The 19,864-nt window shown below is 40.6% G+C and overlaps 2 protein-coding genes across 2 annotated transcripts in view; one reads left to right on the top strand and one right to left on the bottom strand.

Moving 5' to 3' along the window:
• Positions 1–9,494, top strand: part of LOC308298801 (oxysterol-binding protein-related protein 10-like) — a gene marked incomplete at both ends in the record, with an annotated part of 66,172 nt that extends 56,678 nt beyond the window's left edge. Inside the window, one exon of the mRNA XM_080742476.1 lies at positions 9,438–9,494. Within this exon, the coding sequence (XP_080598602.1) occupies positions 9,438–9,494 (57 nt within the window). The remainder of the gene's footprint in view (positions 1–9,437) is intronic.
• Positions 9,495–11,337: 1,843 nt separating this feature from the next.
• LOC308298790 (hyaluronidase-1-like) lies at positions 11,338–17,668 on the bottom strand (the record flags this gene model as incomplete). The annotated part of the gene is made up of 4 exons (XM_080742465.1): positions 11,338–11,402; positions 15,747–16,041; positions 16,139–16,228; positions 16,715–17,668. The coding sequence occupies 4 exons, from the start codon at positions 17,666–17,668 to the stop codon at positions 11,338–11,340; spliced, it is 1,404 nt and encodes a 467-aa protein (XP_080598591.1).
• Positions 17,669–19,864: the final 2,196 nt, after the last annotated feature.

Here is a 19,864-nt window from a genome sequence, read left to right as displayed (position 1 = left end):
CGTGGGTGATGGTCCTACTCACCGCTAAGGCTAAAGTTGAATTCGAACTGATCTTAGACTGAGTAACTTGAAGAATTAATTATTTGTCGTAGAGTAACATGTGTAGACGTCCGTATCTCATGCGTGCAGAGGAACGGAAGAGGAAGTACACATGCCAGTCTCGCGCCTTATGCCCACGGTTGGGGCGGGGCGTTTTGACTGGCATACCCTCCGACTGTGTCATTCGGGAGCATATGTGTAGCTCTGTATCGCACGCTAGGAGGCGCGATAACCCAAGAGGAGTGCATTTCGAGTAAATGACAGAAAACCCTATTCACCCACTACAATCAGTCGGAACAAAAAGAAACGGTGAGACGCGCACGCACACGCTGTGACCTACACCCACAACGTTCTATCAAATATTATGGAATCAGCCCAAATAATATTCACCATCATGGACTTAAGTTATTTCACAATCATTACTCCAGGAAAACAGAATATGAAATACCCTATCACAGCCAAATTATCTACTAACCACCATAAACCATTAAAAATCAGATTGAGCTATACCTCCAAACTAACATCAGGAAATCATTTGACAAATACCAAATCCCAAGACAGAATAATTTCTCATTTCTTTTAACACTATGTCAGCACACTCGCTTTAAATTGGTGCACTTCATTGCTGGAAAGAAAAATACCTTCATTTCAAATCACTACATAACCACAAAAGAACTGTTTACGGTCATCCCGTGACACCAGAAACACATACTATAAGCTATAAATGATTAGATCTTTCTTCCTGAATACTGATCCTTATTAGCAATTAAATACATCATCGAAATAGAGTCCACTAACATTGTTGGAAACAGATGGCACACCATACTGGATCAAACTCAAAGTGCACTATTCCAAATGTCAGCATAATTGCTGTCCTGAGTCTGTTCATTATACATTGAAGAATGTAGTTACTTTGTCACTAGGCATGGGCATGGGTACACTTAATAAATAAACAACTCTAAAATATGTAATACTGTGCATGTCAGTAATACTAATTAAGTGTTCTGACAGATATTTCAATATCCCTACAGGCAAACCACACTATAGTACTTGTCCCAGTTCGTCACTGCAAAGAATGTCCTTTTATTGTGTACTCAACTCAAAACCATTGTGGTGCACGGGCCAGATGTCAAACCACCCCTTTCGCATAATCACTGGACCCATGTGCAAGCAGAAATTTAGACTAGAATAGCACAATACTAACTCATAGTCTCCGTTCATGTTTGCCTCACATGCAAATATCTTTGTGTAAGTAGAATCTATCAATATATATTATTAACCTATACTGTGCTCAGCTGTTGTGAAGAGTCAAACAAGTACAATGTCTCACACACTAATGGCCCTCTAAGTCGATGGGATGTAAGTCAAGTTATAATCAAACACCCAATCTAAATTTTAGCTGTGGTAAAGGGTTAAAAATATCTTGCATGATTCAATGGGATGAGCCTGTCAATGTCCCAAATCGTTTAAACTGTAGTTACCGTCATCATTACCCCTTGTTTAGTTTATTTCCATCACTATCATGTACTTTTCACTGTGATGTAGTTGTCACAGATTGGGCAAATACTTTAATCATCAGCGTTTTGATGTCCGCAAATACGAACATGCGTTTTGAATTACCTTAGTCTAAATATATGAATATTAAACTCTAAGTAATTAATACTGTTGGGGCATCGACTACTTACATACAAACATGCACAACATAAGCTTTTGTGTCTAAACACATTACTATTGACAGTACCTAGTATGTATCATATATGCAAACCCACACTTGCACTGCTCTCCCTTATTGTCAACAGGAATATAATGTAACAGTAACTGAATCGAAACATCTGTTTAACCCTATAATGGCCTACTATATTGGCATGATACAGAAAGACACACATGATACCTTAGTGTTTAACTTCAACAGCATCAGTATTCTAAACATTAGTTCATGTGTTCAATGATCTATCTCCATAATAATAGATTTTCCTCTTTAGAAAGAAAACATGTATTAACACCTTTCGCACAAACTTTAAGTTGCTCACTAGTTGTGCTATGACATCAAATCATTTTGAAAATATAACGTTACACCAGTCATGAAATCCTTAAGAGGATGTATTGTCAAGTATTTGAGGCAGTTGGACATGTCAGAGTTGGACCACCCAGTTTCTAATCAGCAAATTGACATTGGTCGTCAGTGAGATCAATATGATATCTCACCTCCCTACCACCATACAATTCTGGTTGAGTATTAAATTAAGTGCCTTCTGGCCACTTCTCCTTTTAGCTTTCCCAATTTGACCTTTAACCCATGGTTTACAACCACCACTATGCTTTTTTCCCACTTCACTTATCTTTTAGATTTTTGTTTCTCAATTCACGGAAAACATTTTTGGAGACAACAGGAATTTGCTGTTGTCGGTGTCTCACATGAGGGCCTTCATTCATGACTGAACCATCTCTCAAATACTTCTTCACTACAGTGAGAGTCACGTATAGTCTGTGACTCCATCTCTCTTTCTGAACAGGAGTTAATAACATTCCTTCAAAATAAAAATCACTAAAAAACAAAAGACTTATCTTCCTAATCTATAGTTCCAACACTTGTTACTTGTGTAATTTGTCTTTTTTACAATTTAAACACCAAAACTATACTGAACCAGCCCATGTTTTTCCTACATTAACAGTTAATACTATTAGAATACAGGTTACTGCCCTTTAAACACTTTTCATAGCCCCCAGATTGATGTAGTTCGGTCACGGCTGGGCGTGTCACACCAAAAACCTTGTCCTTGGTGTCATTGGGTCATGGATCAGCATAGCTTTGGGGTCCAGAACTTCAGTCCAATCCATCCAGCGTATTCTCACCATAGACAAATACAGAAGAAAATAACAGAATTAATGCCAAATCAAAACACACGTCAAATAATTTACTCTAACGTCCTCCTCAGGCAAGGAAGACCACAAAACATAATAGAACCATCTATTACCGCAGTACTTAACACATTGACCGCCATTTTAACATACCTCCGTACTCCCACCTGCCATTCGTCTCCATAGACTTCCATGTAATTGGGTGTGCACGGATCATGCACACCCATGCCTAGATAATGCACCACGTGTGTTCACATTGCTCACAGCTTTCAAACAAAAAAATCCGAATGGAAATCCGTTCAGGCATTCATGAGATAACAGCCACTATGTTTAACAAAGATGGCTGCCAAAATGGCTGCCATGCTTGAAAGATGGGGTTGCTATGGGGGTTAAACATGCAATTTCGCGATTGCTATCATGCCTACTCCATTTTTGGGGGTCAAAAATTTTTTTTGAAAAAAAATGTTTTTGAAAAAAAAAGTTTTTTTTTTTTTTTTTTTTTTTAATTCTCGGGACTATCGGGCCTGGCGGGGAAAGACATTGGAATAATCTCGGGACTATCGGGCCTGGCAGGGAATGAGTTAAGAACACACAGACTGCAGACAATATGTTCCCAAACAACCACAATAAATTACAAAAAATATCTTTTTTAAATCCTGAATAATCAGTAAACTAGTTAATAAACTTCTAATCAAGTAGAGTAAGGTGGGGTAAAAGGCCCCCCCTAAGGATAATGTCTATTTTATGACCAATTAAAATACATTTTGATATTAATTCAGTATGTACATGTTAACAATGCTTTACCCAATACACCTATATGGGCACCATGTTGAAAAATTAGATACATTTGATTTTATAGTACAAAAAGAAAAACATGTAAAAAGGGCCTATTGCCCCACTACTGGGGTAATAGGCCCCCCTCTATGGGGTAATAGGCCCCCTTCTATGTCCTGGAGCAGAATAAGTGCTACAATCATGAAAATTGCCATGAGCATTTTCCATGGGTCACTTGACAAGATAATTGTCAGAGGAATTTGAATTTTCAAGATGGTGGCCATTTTTCAAGATGGCTGACACCTTAGTGGAGCAGTTATGTGATATAATAGTTTATTTGGTGATATAAGTATGAAAATTGGCATGAGCAGTCTCTGTGGGTCACTTGACAATTAGCCACCCACAGCTACTTGAAATTTCAAGATGGCGGACATTTTTCAAGATGGCCGACACCTTGTGGAGCAGTTAAGTGATATAATGGTTTATTTGGTGCTCCACTAAGGTGGTGGCCATTTTGAAAAATGGCTGCCATATTGAAATTTCAAGTAACTGTGGGTGGCTAATTGCCAAGTAAGTCTGGGTTTCCGAGGCTAATTGCCAAGTGACCCACAGAGACTACTCATGCCAATTTTCAGGCTTGTATCACCAAAATACCCAGGGGGCAAAGGAAGGTGTGCTGCATTTGCCCCGACATAAAAAGTTGTCCACCAGAAATATTATCTATGACCCAGTAGGATCACAACCTATATGGACAACCCGGTCAATTTGTACAACAAAGTCCAATATGGCCGCCTCAATATTAGCCCCTATTAGTTTTAATGGGGGGTGAATAGGGCAAAATTTTAAACTGAGGGATATTTCCACGAAACTTCACAGGTTGATCAATGGTATACATATGAACATTCTTTTGTATTGCAAGTTTCCATGAAATCCAATATGGCCACCACAATATGGCCGCCATAATGTAAGGACCCAGAAAATAGGTTTTGCCTCTAACTTCTGAACCAGATGAGCTAGAAACGCAAACTTGGTGTCTATTTCATGGTGTCTGACCATGGGAGACTCAATGGAATAGCTAATTTTATTATTGGGTGTGTCTGGACCTTTATTGTGCATATTTGCAAGATGGTGGACTCCCAAATAGAGCTTTAACATAATTTCTACCATTATTGTTGACTGCTTTTGCAAATACAAGCAATATGAATCCATTTGCTAAGATTTATGGCACAGAAGGGACTTATACCTGTATTATTCTTGAGTTTGCATGTTGTCAAAATGGTTGTAAACGAGATATTATATTTCCTGTCCGATTCTACTGTATGTAGTTGTAGCAAAGACTTCAGATAAAATCAGAGACCAAAACAATGTATCTTAGAAATTATTTTTTTATTTAAAAAAAAAAGAAAAAAAGAGAGAGATTATCTCAATGAAATGAATGCAACTGCCTTTTTGGGTCTTTCACACATAGACATGCACATGCTTTCCAACAACTTCAGCTTCAGGGAAATTATAATGAACACATGATTAAAACAGGCTGCATTATAATGCAAATAATTAGTCACTATCACTGTCATGTGTACCTATCCTGCTGCATCTTGTCTCCAGTCCTTGGCAACGACACCCCAAGTAGCATGCAATTCCCTTCTTCGCACATGAAGTTCAATCACCCGAGAGAGACTTGGAGTAGAACCGCTGCTCCTTCACTTGGAAAGGAGTCAGCTTAGGTGGTTCGGGCATCTAGTACGGATGCCCCCCGAGCGCCTTCCTAGGAAGGTCCTCGATGCACGTCCCACTGGGAGGAGACCCCGTGGCAGACCTAAGACCAGATGGAAGGATTATATATCCAGACTGGCCTGGGAACGCCTCGGTATACTCCCAGAGGGAGTGGAGGAAGTTGCGCAGGATAAGTAAATCTGGAAGTCTCAGTTGGAACGGTTACCCCCGCGACCCGATTCTGGATAATCGGTTGAAGATGGATGGATGGATGGATGGCACATGAACAGTTTTTCTGGCAGCCTTTGATACAGCTACATGATATTGCCTTGTCCATTGATATAGGCCAGGCTGGCTCTGTAGATGTACAGGGGACTGCCTTCCCATCACTGAGAGACCATCCATATTCAGTGAAGCATGGGATGTCTGGCTTCGCGATGTGTGCAGTTTTATCTATTATGGCTGCAAGAGCAGCTCTTTTCAGGTGCAGGCCAAAGGCATTTTCTGTAGGTGGCAGCAGCTTCAACAGGGTTGATCGGTTATTTAGGAACTTGTACACTCTCAGCTTTGCCAGGTCAAAGTCCTCCGAATGGTCAGCTTTTGATGCATATAAAGCTATTGTGAGGTCTCTAGCCTGATTCTTGACATCCTCTGAGAGGGAATAAGAGGAATTTTCACCAAACTCCTGAAGTGCAGGGAGATCTAGACCCATGCTGGTCTTGAACCATGCCTTCTTTCCAGTGAAAAAGGGATAGCTGGTGGTATCTCTGCCACTCAGGCTGTGAATAAAGGGCAGGGCACGACACTGTGCGAGTCCAAGGGCTGAGACCATGTGATGGATAGGAAGATATGCATCCTGCTCTGTTCTCACCCACAGCTCTGGAAGGTCTAGGAGGTGGGTGGCAGCATGATATAGATGCCTATATCATGCTGCCGCCATGGGAAGGCAGTCCCCTGTCCATCTACAGAGCCAGCCTGGCCTATATCAATGGACAAGGCAATATCATGTAGCTGTATCAAAGGCTGCCAGAAAAACTGTTCATGTGCGAAGAAGGGAATTGCATGCTACTTGGGGTGTCGTTGCCAAGGACTGGAGACAAGATGCAGCAGGATAGGTACACATGACAGTGATAGTGACTAGCAATTATTTGCATTATAATGCAGCCTGTTTTAATCATGTGTTCATTATAATTTCCCTGAAGCTGAAGTTGTTGGAAAGCATGTGCATGTCTATGTGTGAAAGACCCAAAAGGCAGTTGCATTCATTTCATTGAGATAATCTCTCTCTTTTTTTATATTTTTTTTTATAAAAAAATAATTTCTAAGATACATTGTTTTGGTCTCTGATTTTATCTGAAGTCATTGCTACAACTACATACAGTAGAATCGGATATGAAATATAATATCTTGTTTACAGCCATTTTGACAACATGCAAACTCAAGAATAATACAGGTATAAGTCCCTTCTGTGCCATAAATCTTAGCAAATGGATTCATATTGCTTGTATTTGCAAAAGCAGTCAACAATCATGGTAGAAATTATGTTAAAGCTCTATTTTGGGAATCCACCATCTTGCAAATATGCACAATAAAGGTCCAGACACACCCAATAATAAAATTAGCTATTCCATTGAGTCTCCCATGGTCAGACACCATGAAATAGACACCAAGTTTGCGTTTCTAGCTCATCTGGTTCAGAAGTTAGAGGCAAAACCTATTTTCTGGGTCCTTACATTATGGCGGCCATATTGTGGCGGCCATATTGGATTTCATGGAAACTTGCAATACAAAAGAATGTTCATATGTATACCATTGATCAACCTGTGAAGTTTCGTGGAAATATCCCTCAGTTTAAAATTTTGCCCTATTCACCCCCCATTAAAACTAATAGGGGCTAATATTGAGGCGGCCATATTGGACTTTGTTGTACAAATTGACCGGGTTGTCCATATAGGTTGTGATCCTACTGGGTCATAGATAATATTTCTGGTGGACAACTTTTTATGTCGGGGCAAATGCAGGTTTCCCAAAAAAAGGCTGGTTTGCCCCCTGGGTAAAATAACCCTTTATATCACATAACTGCTCCAATTAGGTGTCAGCCATCTTGAAAAATGTCTGTCATCTTGAAAGTGTCCATTTCAAAGTGACCCATGGAAACTGCTAATGCCAATTTTCACGTTTGTATCATTAACTGAACGATTCTGCCAAAAATAAGCAGTTATTCTCTCCATGGGGCAAAAAGCCTCCGGGGGCTTCTTACCAGTGATGGGCAAGCTACTTGGAAAATGTAGTAAGCTAAGCTACAAGCTACTCTTGATGAAATATAGCTTAAGCTACAACGAAGCTACCCACAGAAAATGTAGCAAAGCAAGCTACAAGCTACACGGCAAAAGTAGCTAACTACAACAAAGCTACTTTTTTTTTTTTTTTTTTTTATCAACTTCATGATCAAGTGCAACTTTCCACCAAACAAATAGTCAGGCAAAAAATGCTCTGTTCAATTGATTATTATAAAACTGGAAAAATGCCCTCATTTCTGGCTTTTTGTTTCATCCTTTCATTTACTTTTTAAATTAAATGTGTACCTTTTCAGGCTGTGACCCCCCCCCCCCCCCAAAAAAAAAATCCTATTTGAACTTGGGACCCCACCCTGACAAGCAATTGGAATTAGGAGTTGAGGCATTACATTTAGTTTCACTGTTCCACCGATAAATATTGTGAAAATAGCAGATCTACAAGCTCACAACACCTCGGAACACAATGCGTTTCGAGCTTGTAGATCTGCCATTTTCACAAGTTGTGCCTCTTTTACTATATTGTCAAATTGGCCAATGTTTGACCAGTTTTTATAGTTGCTAACTTTTGATGCAGTTTTGGTATTTTATTTATATTTTTTAGGTATTAAAAATGTCTAAAAGGTCCTTAAATTGCCACTTCACTGTCATTAGTTAGCTGTGGACAAAAGAGTGCCCTGATCTGTGTGCTGTCGAAACAGCTGATAAGATGGATGGATGGATGGATGGATAATCTTTATGCTGACAGACAGACAGACAGACAGACAGACAGACAGACAGACAGACAGACAGACAGACAGTCAGTCAGTATAGTAACATTCTCATTTGAATTGATTCATGTTATAGGCCTACAATTCATTTTGTACTGTAGTGCAGATAAATGGTGAGTTGAGTGTAACGTTCTACTTTGACTACTTCAGACCAGTGGTGTAAAGTAAAGTAGATTTACTGTAGGCCTACTTACACCAAGTACAATTTTGAGGTATCTGTACTTTACTTGAGTATTTTCCAGAGTAGGCCTATTTCCAGTTTTCAGTACTTTTACTTCTACTCACTACATCTCAAATCCAAATATTGTACTTTTACTCTACTACAATTATTTGAAAACTTTAGTTACTAGTTAGGCTACTTTACAGCTATGAAAGATTATATTATAACATATACACTACATTATTCCACTTTAGCCCTATTTTATACCTTCCTTGGCTATTTTCAAACATTTAGTAGCCTACTTTTACTTTTGGTACTTTAAGTAGAAGACCTACATTTTGATGCCAATACTTTCATACTTTTACTCAAGTACATTTTGAATTCTGGACATTCGCTTGTAATGGGGACATCTACAGAGAAGTATTGATACTTTTACTAAGTACAAATTGTGAGTACTTTTTCCATCTCTGCTTTAGACAGAACAGAACCATTAGCACTAATTTAGCAGGTCACACAATGGATCAGATATGCATCCAGCCGATGGCTCATTCTTATGTTAATTCACGTCGTTGAGACACGCTTTTTAAACGAGGTGCGAATGGTTGTTTTTGATCGATATGCGAGGCATGTCCACTGTCCAGTCCGTCGTTCCGTGCACTCTATCATGCGGTGTGGTGGTGTCCCCTTCACTGTTTCACCCGCATTTGGTTAAAGTTATAACGAGTGAAGTTCTAACATTGCAAACGTTGCAAATAACAGTTTCACTGTGTAGGTTTAGTTCCATATGACCACCATATCCCCTCCGTGTCTGACTGTCTCTGTGTGCAGTGGGTGCACGTCCGGTGCAGACCATATGTGCAGACAGAGAGCGGGGAGGAGCCATGATGGAAGCAAGGGTAGATCTTCAAGCGAACACCCTGCAGAGCCGAGACACGTTGATAGCTTGTAGATCTGTCCTTTTTGGCAAATGACACCGCTGTACTATAGAAGTATAAAACGAGCTGTGATTCATGTGCACATGCAGGCTGTAGGCTACCATGGCTTTTCTCCGGGGATTTTTTCTTTTCTTTTTTGCGCAAAACCTTTATTAGTAACGTGTAGCGTTTGGTGGACGCTACGTCACTACTGGGCTCTAAAAATAGCTCCGCTACGCTAAAAGCTATTTGGTTCAAAACGAGCGGCACTACCGTGACGCTACTGAAAAATGTAGTTAAGCTATGTAGCGTCGCTACTTGTAGCTCGCTACTGCCCATCACTGCTTCTTACCCCACACGAGGGGGGGGCCTATTACCCCAACGCTGTCATTGCAAAGAGTGTCATCTTAAATCTTAAACCTTTTTTATTTTTTTATTTTTTTAAGTTGATAATTTATCATAAGGCCTTCCTAATGATATACAAAAAATAAGTGAAGAGGTTCAACTTATTTACACAGAGTTTGGAACATTTTCACAGTGACAAAGAATTAGATCAGTTTATCTTAAATGTGTTTGATTGAGAAAGTTATGACCTGGATTAAGGTGAGACAATGAAATGTTGTATCCATGAAGAGCTAAGGATGCCAGGAATGTGCTGAAATCAAAAAGGTTGCCACCTTGTAGTTCTGTAGTCAAATACAGCTGGGGGGCTTATTACCCCAGGGGGGCCTTTTCCCCCACTCTACCCTATATTATAACCAAATAAAGAATTCATAACCACATCTGAAGATGTAAAACACTAGCACATGAAAATACATAATGGCATTAGAAAAAACACTTCGAAAAAGAAAAAATAAGAGAAAAACACTATTTCTTCTCCTCCCCCCCCCCTTCCACGGGCCGGCAAAGTGCGCACAGAGCCGCGCACGTGGGAGAACGAGAGAGAGCGCCACACACGCACAGGAGAGGAGAGCACACACACCCCCACAGGGCCCACAGCCACACACACACACATAGGCCTACACACGAGAGGGAGGAGAAAAAATGACAGCCCCAAAAAAGGAGCAGGCCGCTCTTGCGTAGGCAAACGAATTTAGCAACTATCATCAAATTGAATAATGGCAGAATTGAATAATCACGACCAATTATATTATTCAATCAACCATCCAAAAATATTTTCTTTTACGTTTCAGAGCTCAACACATAAAGACAAAGACATAGACAGACAGACACAAAACCCACTAAAAATCACTGACCGCGAGCAAAATCTAAATTCAATAGGCCTTAAATCACTTAACGTACATGTACCGCGCTTCTGGTGAACATCCTGTCACCAATAGGCTAGCCCATCTCACTTTTAAAAAAAATTACCGGTATCACTACTGTATGCAAATCTCAATTTCTCTGTACGCGCGTCACATAATCCAACTCTATCTACCAATACGCGTCACACAATCCAACTCTATCTACCAATACTGTATGCAAATTTCAACTTCGAAACACTATCTACCAATACTTTAAAACACATATTGCATACAGGCGCAAAGTACAGCATACAGTGAAATCCTAACACACACTGTGGACACACCTATCCCTTCAACATAATCTAAGTCCGTTGCAGATGCAGCGTAAATAACTTGGAAAAAATACAGTATTACCCAAAATGATGGAAGGACAGGAGGTAGGGTGATCAATCGTGAGGAGGAGATGAGGAGATCAGCTACGCGCTCCACGGAGGTCAGGCCAGGGCGAGGGTAGAGCCGGATGCCGGAAAGATGTAGTAGTAACAGCAACACGCACCCCCCTCGCAGGGCTCACGCTTCACTGTTGGGCCCCAACTGACACGGCTCCCTCCGTGTCAGCTCTCCGCAGTCGTCCACTGACAGGCACGGCCCCAAAGTTCACAGAGTCAATATTGAAAATGTTCATGTAGATTCGTTGAAAACCTCTGACTTCAACAACCAAAAAATAGCGTCTTGACGTCGTCCAAACCATCTTTGAACAAATGTCCAGTTGTCGCAGCAGTTGTAACTTTAGGGCTGCAGGCAAGCAGTCAAAAAAAAACAATTAGCGTTCTTCCTTTCTTTCTTCAGCCGTGATGCAGTGGTCAATCTTCAGGGGCCGCGGACACCGCTCGCACACCCAGGTCTATTAGTATGCAAAATAGGCCAGCTTCTTTGTCACACAACGCAAGACAAAGGCACAGGCCACAGGGGCACCACTCGCAACGCAACAGTTCTCTGTCCTCCTCCGTCGAAAACAAGCCCTGATCACAGACTCACAGTCCCCCCTTAAAAAAAAATCTGCTTTTCTTAAAACGTCATAAAATACGCCACAAATCGCTCCTGGCTCGCGTCGCCATTTATGTAGCATCTCGACTTGAAAAATAATACTGATATTAATAATAGATACTAATATCAAAAAATAGGGATTGTCCACAGAACTTCAAAATTAAATGTTTCTCCTTGTTTATTCATCATACAAACAAAAGTATACATCCTTGATCAAAGTAAAAATCTTCTTCTTAGGTTCCTTTCCAATTCTCAGCAAATAGCATATTTTCCTTTTAATGTTGAACTCACAACATTGTTTCCCAATTAGAATTTAACTCCGGACCGGTACGGAGGAGTCATTTCAACCTCCGTTTCTGCTGACAATGACTCCCGATTGACAATAAGCAACCCGTTATATGGGCCAGAGCCGACCCTAAAGCAAGCTCACACAATAGGGGATAGAGGAGGCAGATGGCACCCTTCTCATCAGCTAATTGACCAGCGTTGTATGTCAAAGAAAGTACATATGACAATCAATACATTGAAAAGTTAACCATGCTAAAAGCTCCACATGACAATTCTTAATTTACGTGTCATGTTAAGTGCCTATGGTCAGCTAATCCAATTAATGGCTGACCATCCCCACTGACCAGGGGCTACTGAGAAGTTATGACGTTATGAGAAGCTATGTGCTGAGAACTCAAAGATACATCACACAAATATATTAACATATTAGGTCGTTCAGCTGCAACATAGCCAACATGTTAAAATGGATTTAAAAAATAAACTTCTGAATTGAATTGTATACATTTAAATTCCAATTGTGTTTTACATGCACAGCTTGCCAGACTAGTTGGGACTTGTGTCTTTCCCCCAAAAAAGTGGTATTTTTTTTCTTCCCCTGAGCAGGTGAGGTGACACAGCAAACAATTACACTAACAATTTAAGCTACTTTCTTTATTTTATCTTGTCCAGTACTTTTTCTTACTATGACTTTCTTAAGTAATAGGCTATAGAAACATACATGTAATGAACATATATATTTTTTTAAATATCCTTATGTTGTATTGTGCACTGTCACAATCTTACTGCCCATTCAAACAATTCCCTCAACTCAATACAATTAGTGTGCACATTGAAAAACAAGAGATCAGAAAACAATGCGTGATGTGTCTTCTTTTATTTTCTAACTACCGGTAATCATTTGACCGAGGTCGCAATAATAAATGCTTGTCCAGTTTGCCTTTTAGTGCCTAAAATGTCTACTCCATGCATCCTCAGAGGAATGGACTAAGGAGCAAATAAAAGACACAAGAGAGGGAAACAAGGATACTATAAGAGACAGGGGATCCATCAGTTGTACCCCTACTAATCATGATAGACTGTGGGATAAGATCAGATGAGTTCACTATACAGATCCATAAAATTATAATATTGAGTAAAAGTTTCTTCTGTAATATATTTATAGATTTTTAAACTTTCATGTATTTTAGGTTCATTTGCATGCAGTGAAATATTCAAAAGCTGTATTTGTTAAAATTCTGATTTTTATACATCCCATGACAATCAAAAATCCATATCTCAAAATATTAGAATATTCCACACCACCACTCAAAAGAAGGATTTATAATACAGAAATGTCAAACTTCTGAAAGGTTATGTTAATTTATGCACTCAGTACTTGGTATGGAATACCTTTGAACAAATGTCTTCATCGATGAGGCGTGGCATGAAGGTGGTCAGCCTGTGGTACTGCTGAGGTGTTATGGAAGCCCAGGTTTGCTTTGATAGAGGCCTTAAGCTCAACTGTGTGTTTGAGACTGGTGTCTCTGATCTTCCTCTTGACAACACAACACAGATTCTCTGTGGGGTTCAGGTCAGGCCAGTTTGCTGGTCAGCCCAGTAATACCATGGTCAGTTACTTGTAGTTTTGGCTCTGTGGGCAGGTGCCAAGTGGCTAAAGGAAATCATCTTTTCCATAAAGCTGGTCAAGCTACGGAAGCGCTCTAAAATCCCCAGGTAGATGGCTGTGTTGACTCTGAACTTGATAAAACACAGTGGACCAACACCAGCAATACAATGCAATGCTGGTTTTGCCCACACATTTTGAGATATGGATATTTGATTTTCTACATTTTTTGTATGTCATAAAAATCAAAATGTTTGAATATGTCACTGCATGCACAATGAACCTATACAATATATGAAAGTTTAAAAACAACAATTATATTACAGAAGAAAATGAACTTTTACACAATTACTGTTCTTTTTTCACCTAAACATCACCATTGTATCCTATTGTTTAGTATTACAATTCCATTGGCCACGATATTTGCATATGATTATCCCCACAGAGGCTGACATTCACACAACTTCAAGATCTCTGGAGTCCAGAGTCTGGACAAACAACATCTCACTTTTTCACTGAAGCTATTCCTCACAGAAACATAAGTAAAATGCCTGTAATATATATATATATATATATATATATATATATATATATATATATATATATATATATATATATATTATTTTTATTTATTTATTTATTTTTGGTGATCATTAGAATGTCTAGAATGTACATATTGTGAAAGATAGCATATCCCCCAAATGTAAATTAGAGCATGATTTATGATTTATGGCTATAAAAACCTTACAAATACATTAAAAAACACATTACATTTTCCTCTCCTTTTTTTTCTTTTTTTCTTTTTGCAAGTAGAAATTAATTCGGGTAAAGTAGCCTACATTTTAAAAGACAGTCAATTTATTAGAAAAATGCAATCTCCCATAACCAATATCTCATTGAACGTGATACCACACCAACCGTAATGATTTTCTATTCATCAAATGGATTGTTCTAAAAAACAAAAACAAAAAACTCTCTTGTTTTGTTTTTCTTAGTATAATTGTTCACTAGCCTCCTGTCGTATATTTTGGGTCATATTCATAAAGTACAAGTCATGAAAGCAGAGGTTCAGGGGCCAGACGAGAAGGCACCGGGATTTGAGTGAACCAAAGTAATCTGATACATTCCACAGATCGCAAACAACAGCTGTGTGATTTGTGGCCCTTTCCCAGCAGCTGAATTAACATGCTTAAAGATAGCAGGGCCACTCAAGCCTGCCCCATGCTGAGATAGCAGAGATGGTAATCAGGGGACCATTTGGTTACAATGGCTGTCCCCCACCTGGGGGGAAGCAGTCTAAGAGGAGCCAACTGTGTTACAGCCTGACGCGGTAAGAAGTTGGTAAAAATGGATAATATGGTTCTATAATTGCCAGAATTTGACGTTAACAGGCCATTAACGAGAAATGTGGCAAGCAGAAACATATATTCATGATTAACCAGTATAGGATGTGAAGACTTCTCAGGGAATCCTCCGTTTTCCTCCCTGCTCAGAAAGAGACGTTTTAATTATTGATCTTTTGGGTAAAAGTAACTTCTGGTTAACCATTTTGAACAGGAGTTGGCTGTATGAGTATGATTGTTTGAGTTATGAGTGAAATATTGATTGTAAAATGATTTACCATGTTGTAAGTTTGAGTTTGAGGCAATACTGTATAAGTTGTATTAATTATGTGCCGGCTCCAGCCCCCTCCCCTCTGGTGCTGCACCATATTGACTGGTCAACAGGCCAGGTGGGACGGCCCGCCTTTATTCAACAAGGCTTTGATGTGTTGAATACTTAAGTGGCTGCAGAAACTGAGTTCAGGGTTCAGAAACCTGTCTCTAGCCACTCAGGTTTTAGTTCCAATCCGATGCGAGAGGCGAAGCTATGCTCATATTCTGAATATTTCTGCGAAGAAAATAAAGTTTGTTGACTGCCTGCAACTAGCCACTTCCTGACTCATCTTTTTCCCTGCACAACTGAAGAACCTTGGACGAAATTAACGACACTCCCTTGTGAAAAGAACGTCATCCCTGCTTTGGAATAGAGCAGTTCTCACCCATCCAGCCAGGGTAGCACTGGCATTTAAACTGGGACTTCATGCCCAGAACTTGACCTCTGCTCATCTGTCCAAGGACTCTGTAGTTGTTGCCTCCTTCCGGTGTCTTCTCAGCGATCACTTTCCAAGTAGTAGGGTCAAGATGGAGGTAGGCTCCAGACTTAGGGTCTATCCTTTGACACCTCCCATGTGACGAGCACATCGTCTGGCTGCAAAGAGTGGCTGCCGATGTCACATTTACCAAGTAATGGCCCAGGGTCTCGTCAATGTAGCCCTTGACTGCCTCGCAAGAAGCCTACGTAAAGAGTGGACAAGTCAAACAAAATGAATAATGTGCTTTCAATCCAAGTTATTAATATTTACAAGTGACCTCAAGAAAAATCTCCCTTTACCTTAGATTTGGCATAGGTGTTGTCACCCCAGAGTACTATCCCTGCAGACCCTAATGCAGCGCTCTCACCGATGGTATAGACCAAGTGCTCCTACAATAAAAAAGATAAAAGAGGTGGAGAGATTAATAATCTCTCTCACTCACTGTCATGGCAATCCAACATGACACTAGAAATACTGTTCCTACGAAACAGTGTGGGCTCGCTTCAAGCCAAAAAAGAATAGTATAAAAGTGTCAAGGTCCCAGGCAATGCTCTCTTTCATTTTACTGACTTAAAATGGTAATGGAACTACAATGCAGACAAGCAGTGTTATTAGCATTATCACTAGCATTTTTAGCATTAGCATTAGTGGAGGTAGTTTATGAAAATTAAAGTAAAAGTTAGTATATGGGACATATAATTGTCTTGCTGATCCGAATGCATATAGGCTAACAATCCCAGATAACATCTGTCCTCTACTGTTGCCCTGTTGGGCAACCACGCTAATAATGAGAAGAACATACGGGTGCTCGCTTTCAGCGAGCCCACAATTAATATATTGCAAATGAAGTAGGCCTACAAACAACCACAACTTGCCTGAGAGAGGAAGTCTAACTCAGAGTAGGTGTAGCTGTAGACGATACGAGAATACGGGAACACAGGCGTAGTTACGGGGGTCACTTGTGAAGCCACTCTCATGGCCTCCAGGATGCGGTGGTGTGTAAACAGGAGGACCTCTTTGTTGAACCCATGCAGGTCCTGGCTGAGGTAGATACTGGGGTACAGAGCAGTGGAGACGTTCCAAAGCCAGGACAGCTCATTGTTCCTCTCTATCTCTATAGGAGGACACTCGCCAGTGTAGTTGACAGTTTTAATGTTGTAATTGTAGCAGTTGGGAAAATGGTAGAAACCCCACAAGCCCTGGGCCCTAGGAGGACACTCGCCAGTGTAGTCGTCATTATCTGTTATGTAATTGTAGCAGCTGGGAAAGCCGTAGTAACCCCACAAGCCCTGGGGTCTGTTTGTCAGCCCCAGTCCTAGTGTCTCCATCATCCATTTCCTCGCAGCTTCCTCAAACTCCTTATGGGCAACCGCCTCTATTTGAGCAGGACTCCAGTCTGGGTGCCTGGACCTCACCAGTGCCTTGGACGCCTCCCGGTACACATGCTTGCTGTCCCAGTTTCTCTCCCATAATGGTCTCCAGCTTTCCCAGTCCACCACAGCCAGACCCTGAAAGTCCCGATCAGGGATATTGGCACGGATGTCATCAGCGGCCTCGCGGAGGTGCCCATCTAGACTGGCATTCTGTGGCACACCACCATTAACAGGCGTACCTCGGGAGGAGTAGCTAGGATACATGCCAAATTTTCCAGAGTAAAAAATTGTTATGTTGTCACCCATGAAGCTTTGGTTCTGGTTATGGACGATACTGAACATCCCCAGGTCCAGATCCACGCCATAAAGAGACTGGCAATGGGCCGTGGGGGCATTCCATACACTGAGGAAGGGCGTCTGGGTGAAGAGTGATGATGGGGCATGCTGCAGCCCCATGACAACTCCCATCATATTTAAACACAGAACAACCTCAAATGGACCTGCACAAATGAACAACCAGCACAAACAGTATTTGAAGTGCAATCTTGAGCTGTGAAGAAAAAGGGAAGTATGCTATTTCCCTTTTGTATGTTACATACAGGGATTGATCACAAACTAGGCAATTTCAAATATTTTGTATTCATCCCTTAACATGCAGTAACTCATCTTCCTTTTATTGGGAAATGACATTTAAAACGTATTTTGAAGTATAGCCTGATGAGCATTCAGTTTTAAACCAGTGTGATATTTTAGGTACATCCTATTTTTTTCCTGAACGTCACTTTCCCCAGACTTCTATAGGATTTCCAAACTATTTATTTCATGATTGATTGCATTTAAGCATGAGTTAAACTCACCCATAGCAGGAGGGTAGTAAAAGCAGACAACCTCACAGTTGGAGCTCAGCTGTGACCGTGAAACTCTGTAACTGTACAGGGAACTGTCATCTGGAACGTGAAGTACAAATGAAAAGTGTCCTGTAAGTCCATATGGGCTGGGCTTCCTTGGAAGCATGACACTTTAATAAAGAAAAATCAATCAATCAATCATGCATGCTGTGTAACCAGTCAAACCAGTCTTGTGATTTTACCCAGGGGCAAAACCCCCTTTTTCTTAGAGACCTGCATTTGACTTAAGGGGAGACCTTAACATTTTAAAGTTTGAGAAACACTGTGCTATAAAATGCTATAAAACCAGAAATATTAGCTATGACCCAGTAGGTGTTGAACATGGGGACATGTAATAGAACTTAATTTATGTTGAACCACTCATTTAACATTATATTATAACTTGGTTTGCCTAAAGGAGTCATTATGACCTCTGGGTGCACTTGAGAGTTGAGCAACAGGTAAAAAGAACTTCTGGGAACTCAGATTAAGCAACAGGTACATGTAGCTACCGGCAGGGGCCTCTTTGTGGCTATGCATTTCCCAATTTCCACTTCCTCTTCATACTGCTTACATGACATACAACCTATGTATTTCTTACCAAATCACAAGAATCATTGTCTCCACCAGCCGAAGGCATGGGGGAGAGTATGTTTTCCCCTCCATCCGTCCGTCCGTCCGTCCGTCCGTCCGTCCGTCCGTCCGTCCGTGCGTCCTCGCAGTTTGTTACCACCTAATCTCAGTCGCCGTTGGCCCGGTCGCTGCCAAAATGAGCACACACACTCCCTGGATGCCAATTCAGAACCTCTTTTTCAAATGGGCCTGTTTTGCGCCACCATGAGGCTGATGTTTGCAAAACACATTTATGTACACTACTCTTACCGATTTTGTCCAAAAATCCTACAAATCAGTACGCAGTATCTCGACAGTCATGTGATTGACATCGATCTGTCCGATTTTGAATATTCCATCCTGATTGTTTAAGATTGGCTTCCAAAGTTTGTAGGATTGAGCAGTTTTGAACAAAATGCCTCAAATCACAAAACGCAAAGTGCAATTATCATGAAATCGCACACACACATTCCCACTAGGCCGAGGAAGAAATGCCACGTCATAATGTTCAAATCAGCCCCATGGTGGCGCTATAACAGGCCAATTTGTGTTTTTACCTATAACTCCACCGATCAGTGTCAAACTTTGTACACGCACTCCCTAGAGGCCAAGGAAAAACCTTTTCACTGCATTATTCACATCAGCCTTTTATAGTGCCACCTTTGGGCCGACTTATGTAAAACACACTTTTGGATATTACTCCTTCAGATTTTCTCTCAAAAATAACACAAATCAGTACACAGTATCTCTATAGTCATGTGATCAAGTCTGATCCGTCTGATATTTCATATTCCATCCTGATTGGCTAATATTGGCTTCCAAAGTATGCAGGATTGCTCTGTTTTTGAACAAAATGCCTCAAATCATCAACGCAGCTTGCGATTACCGTGAAATTTGCCACACATATTCCCACTATGTCAAGGAACAAGACATACGGGCAGTTGACAGTTTGCCATGGTTACTCATTGAAGTTGAATCTCCATATATGGAGATAACCTACGCATCACACTAAGTCTGACCTCACCAGCCCATATTTGGGCATGAGCAACTTATGTCTCCATATATGGAGATATGATGACATCACACAGTCCTCAGCCGATGATGTGGCGTGATGTCATACAATACACAAACGAGCCCTACAGTATAAAGGGGC

This window comes from Nannobrachium achirus (genome assembly GCF_963921795.1).
Source record: "Nannobrachium achirus genome assembly, chromosome: 2".
Lineage (NCBI taxonomy): Eukaryota > Metazoa > Chordata > Actinopteri > Myctophiformes > Myctophidae > Nannobrachium > Nannobrachium achirus.
The sequence above is the reverse complement of the archived record's forward strand: the minus strand, read 5'-3'. Positions and strand labels throughout refer to the sequence as shown.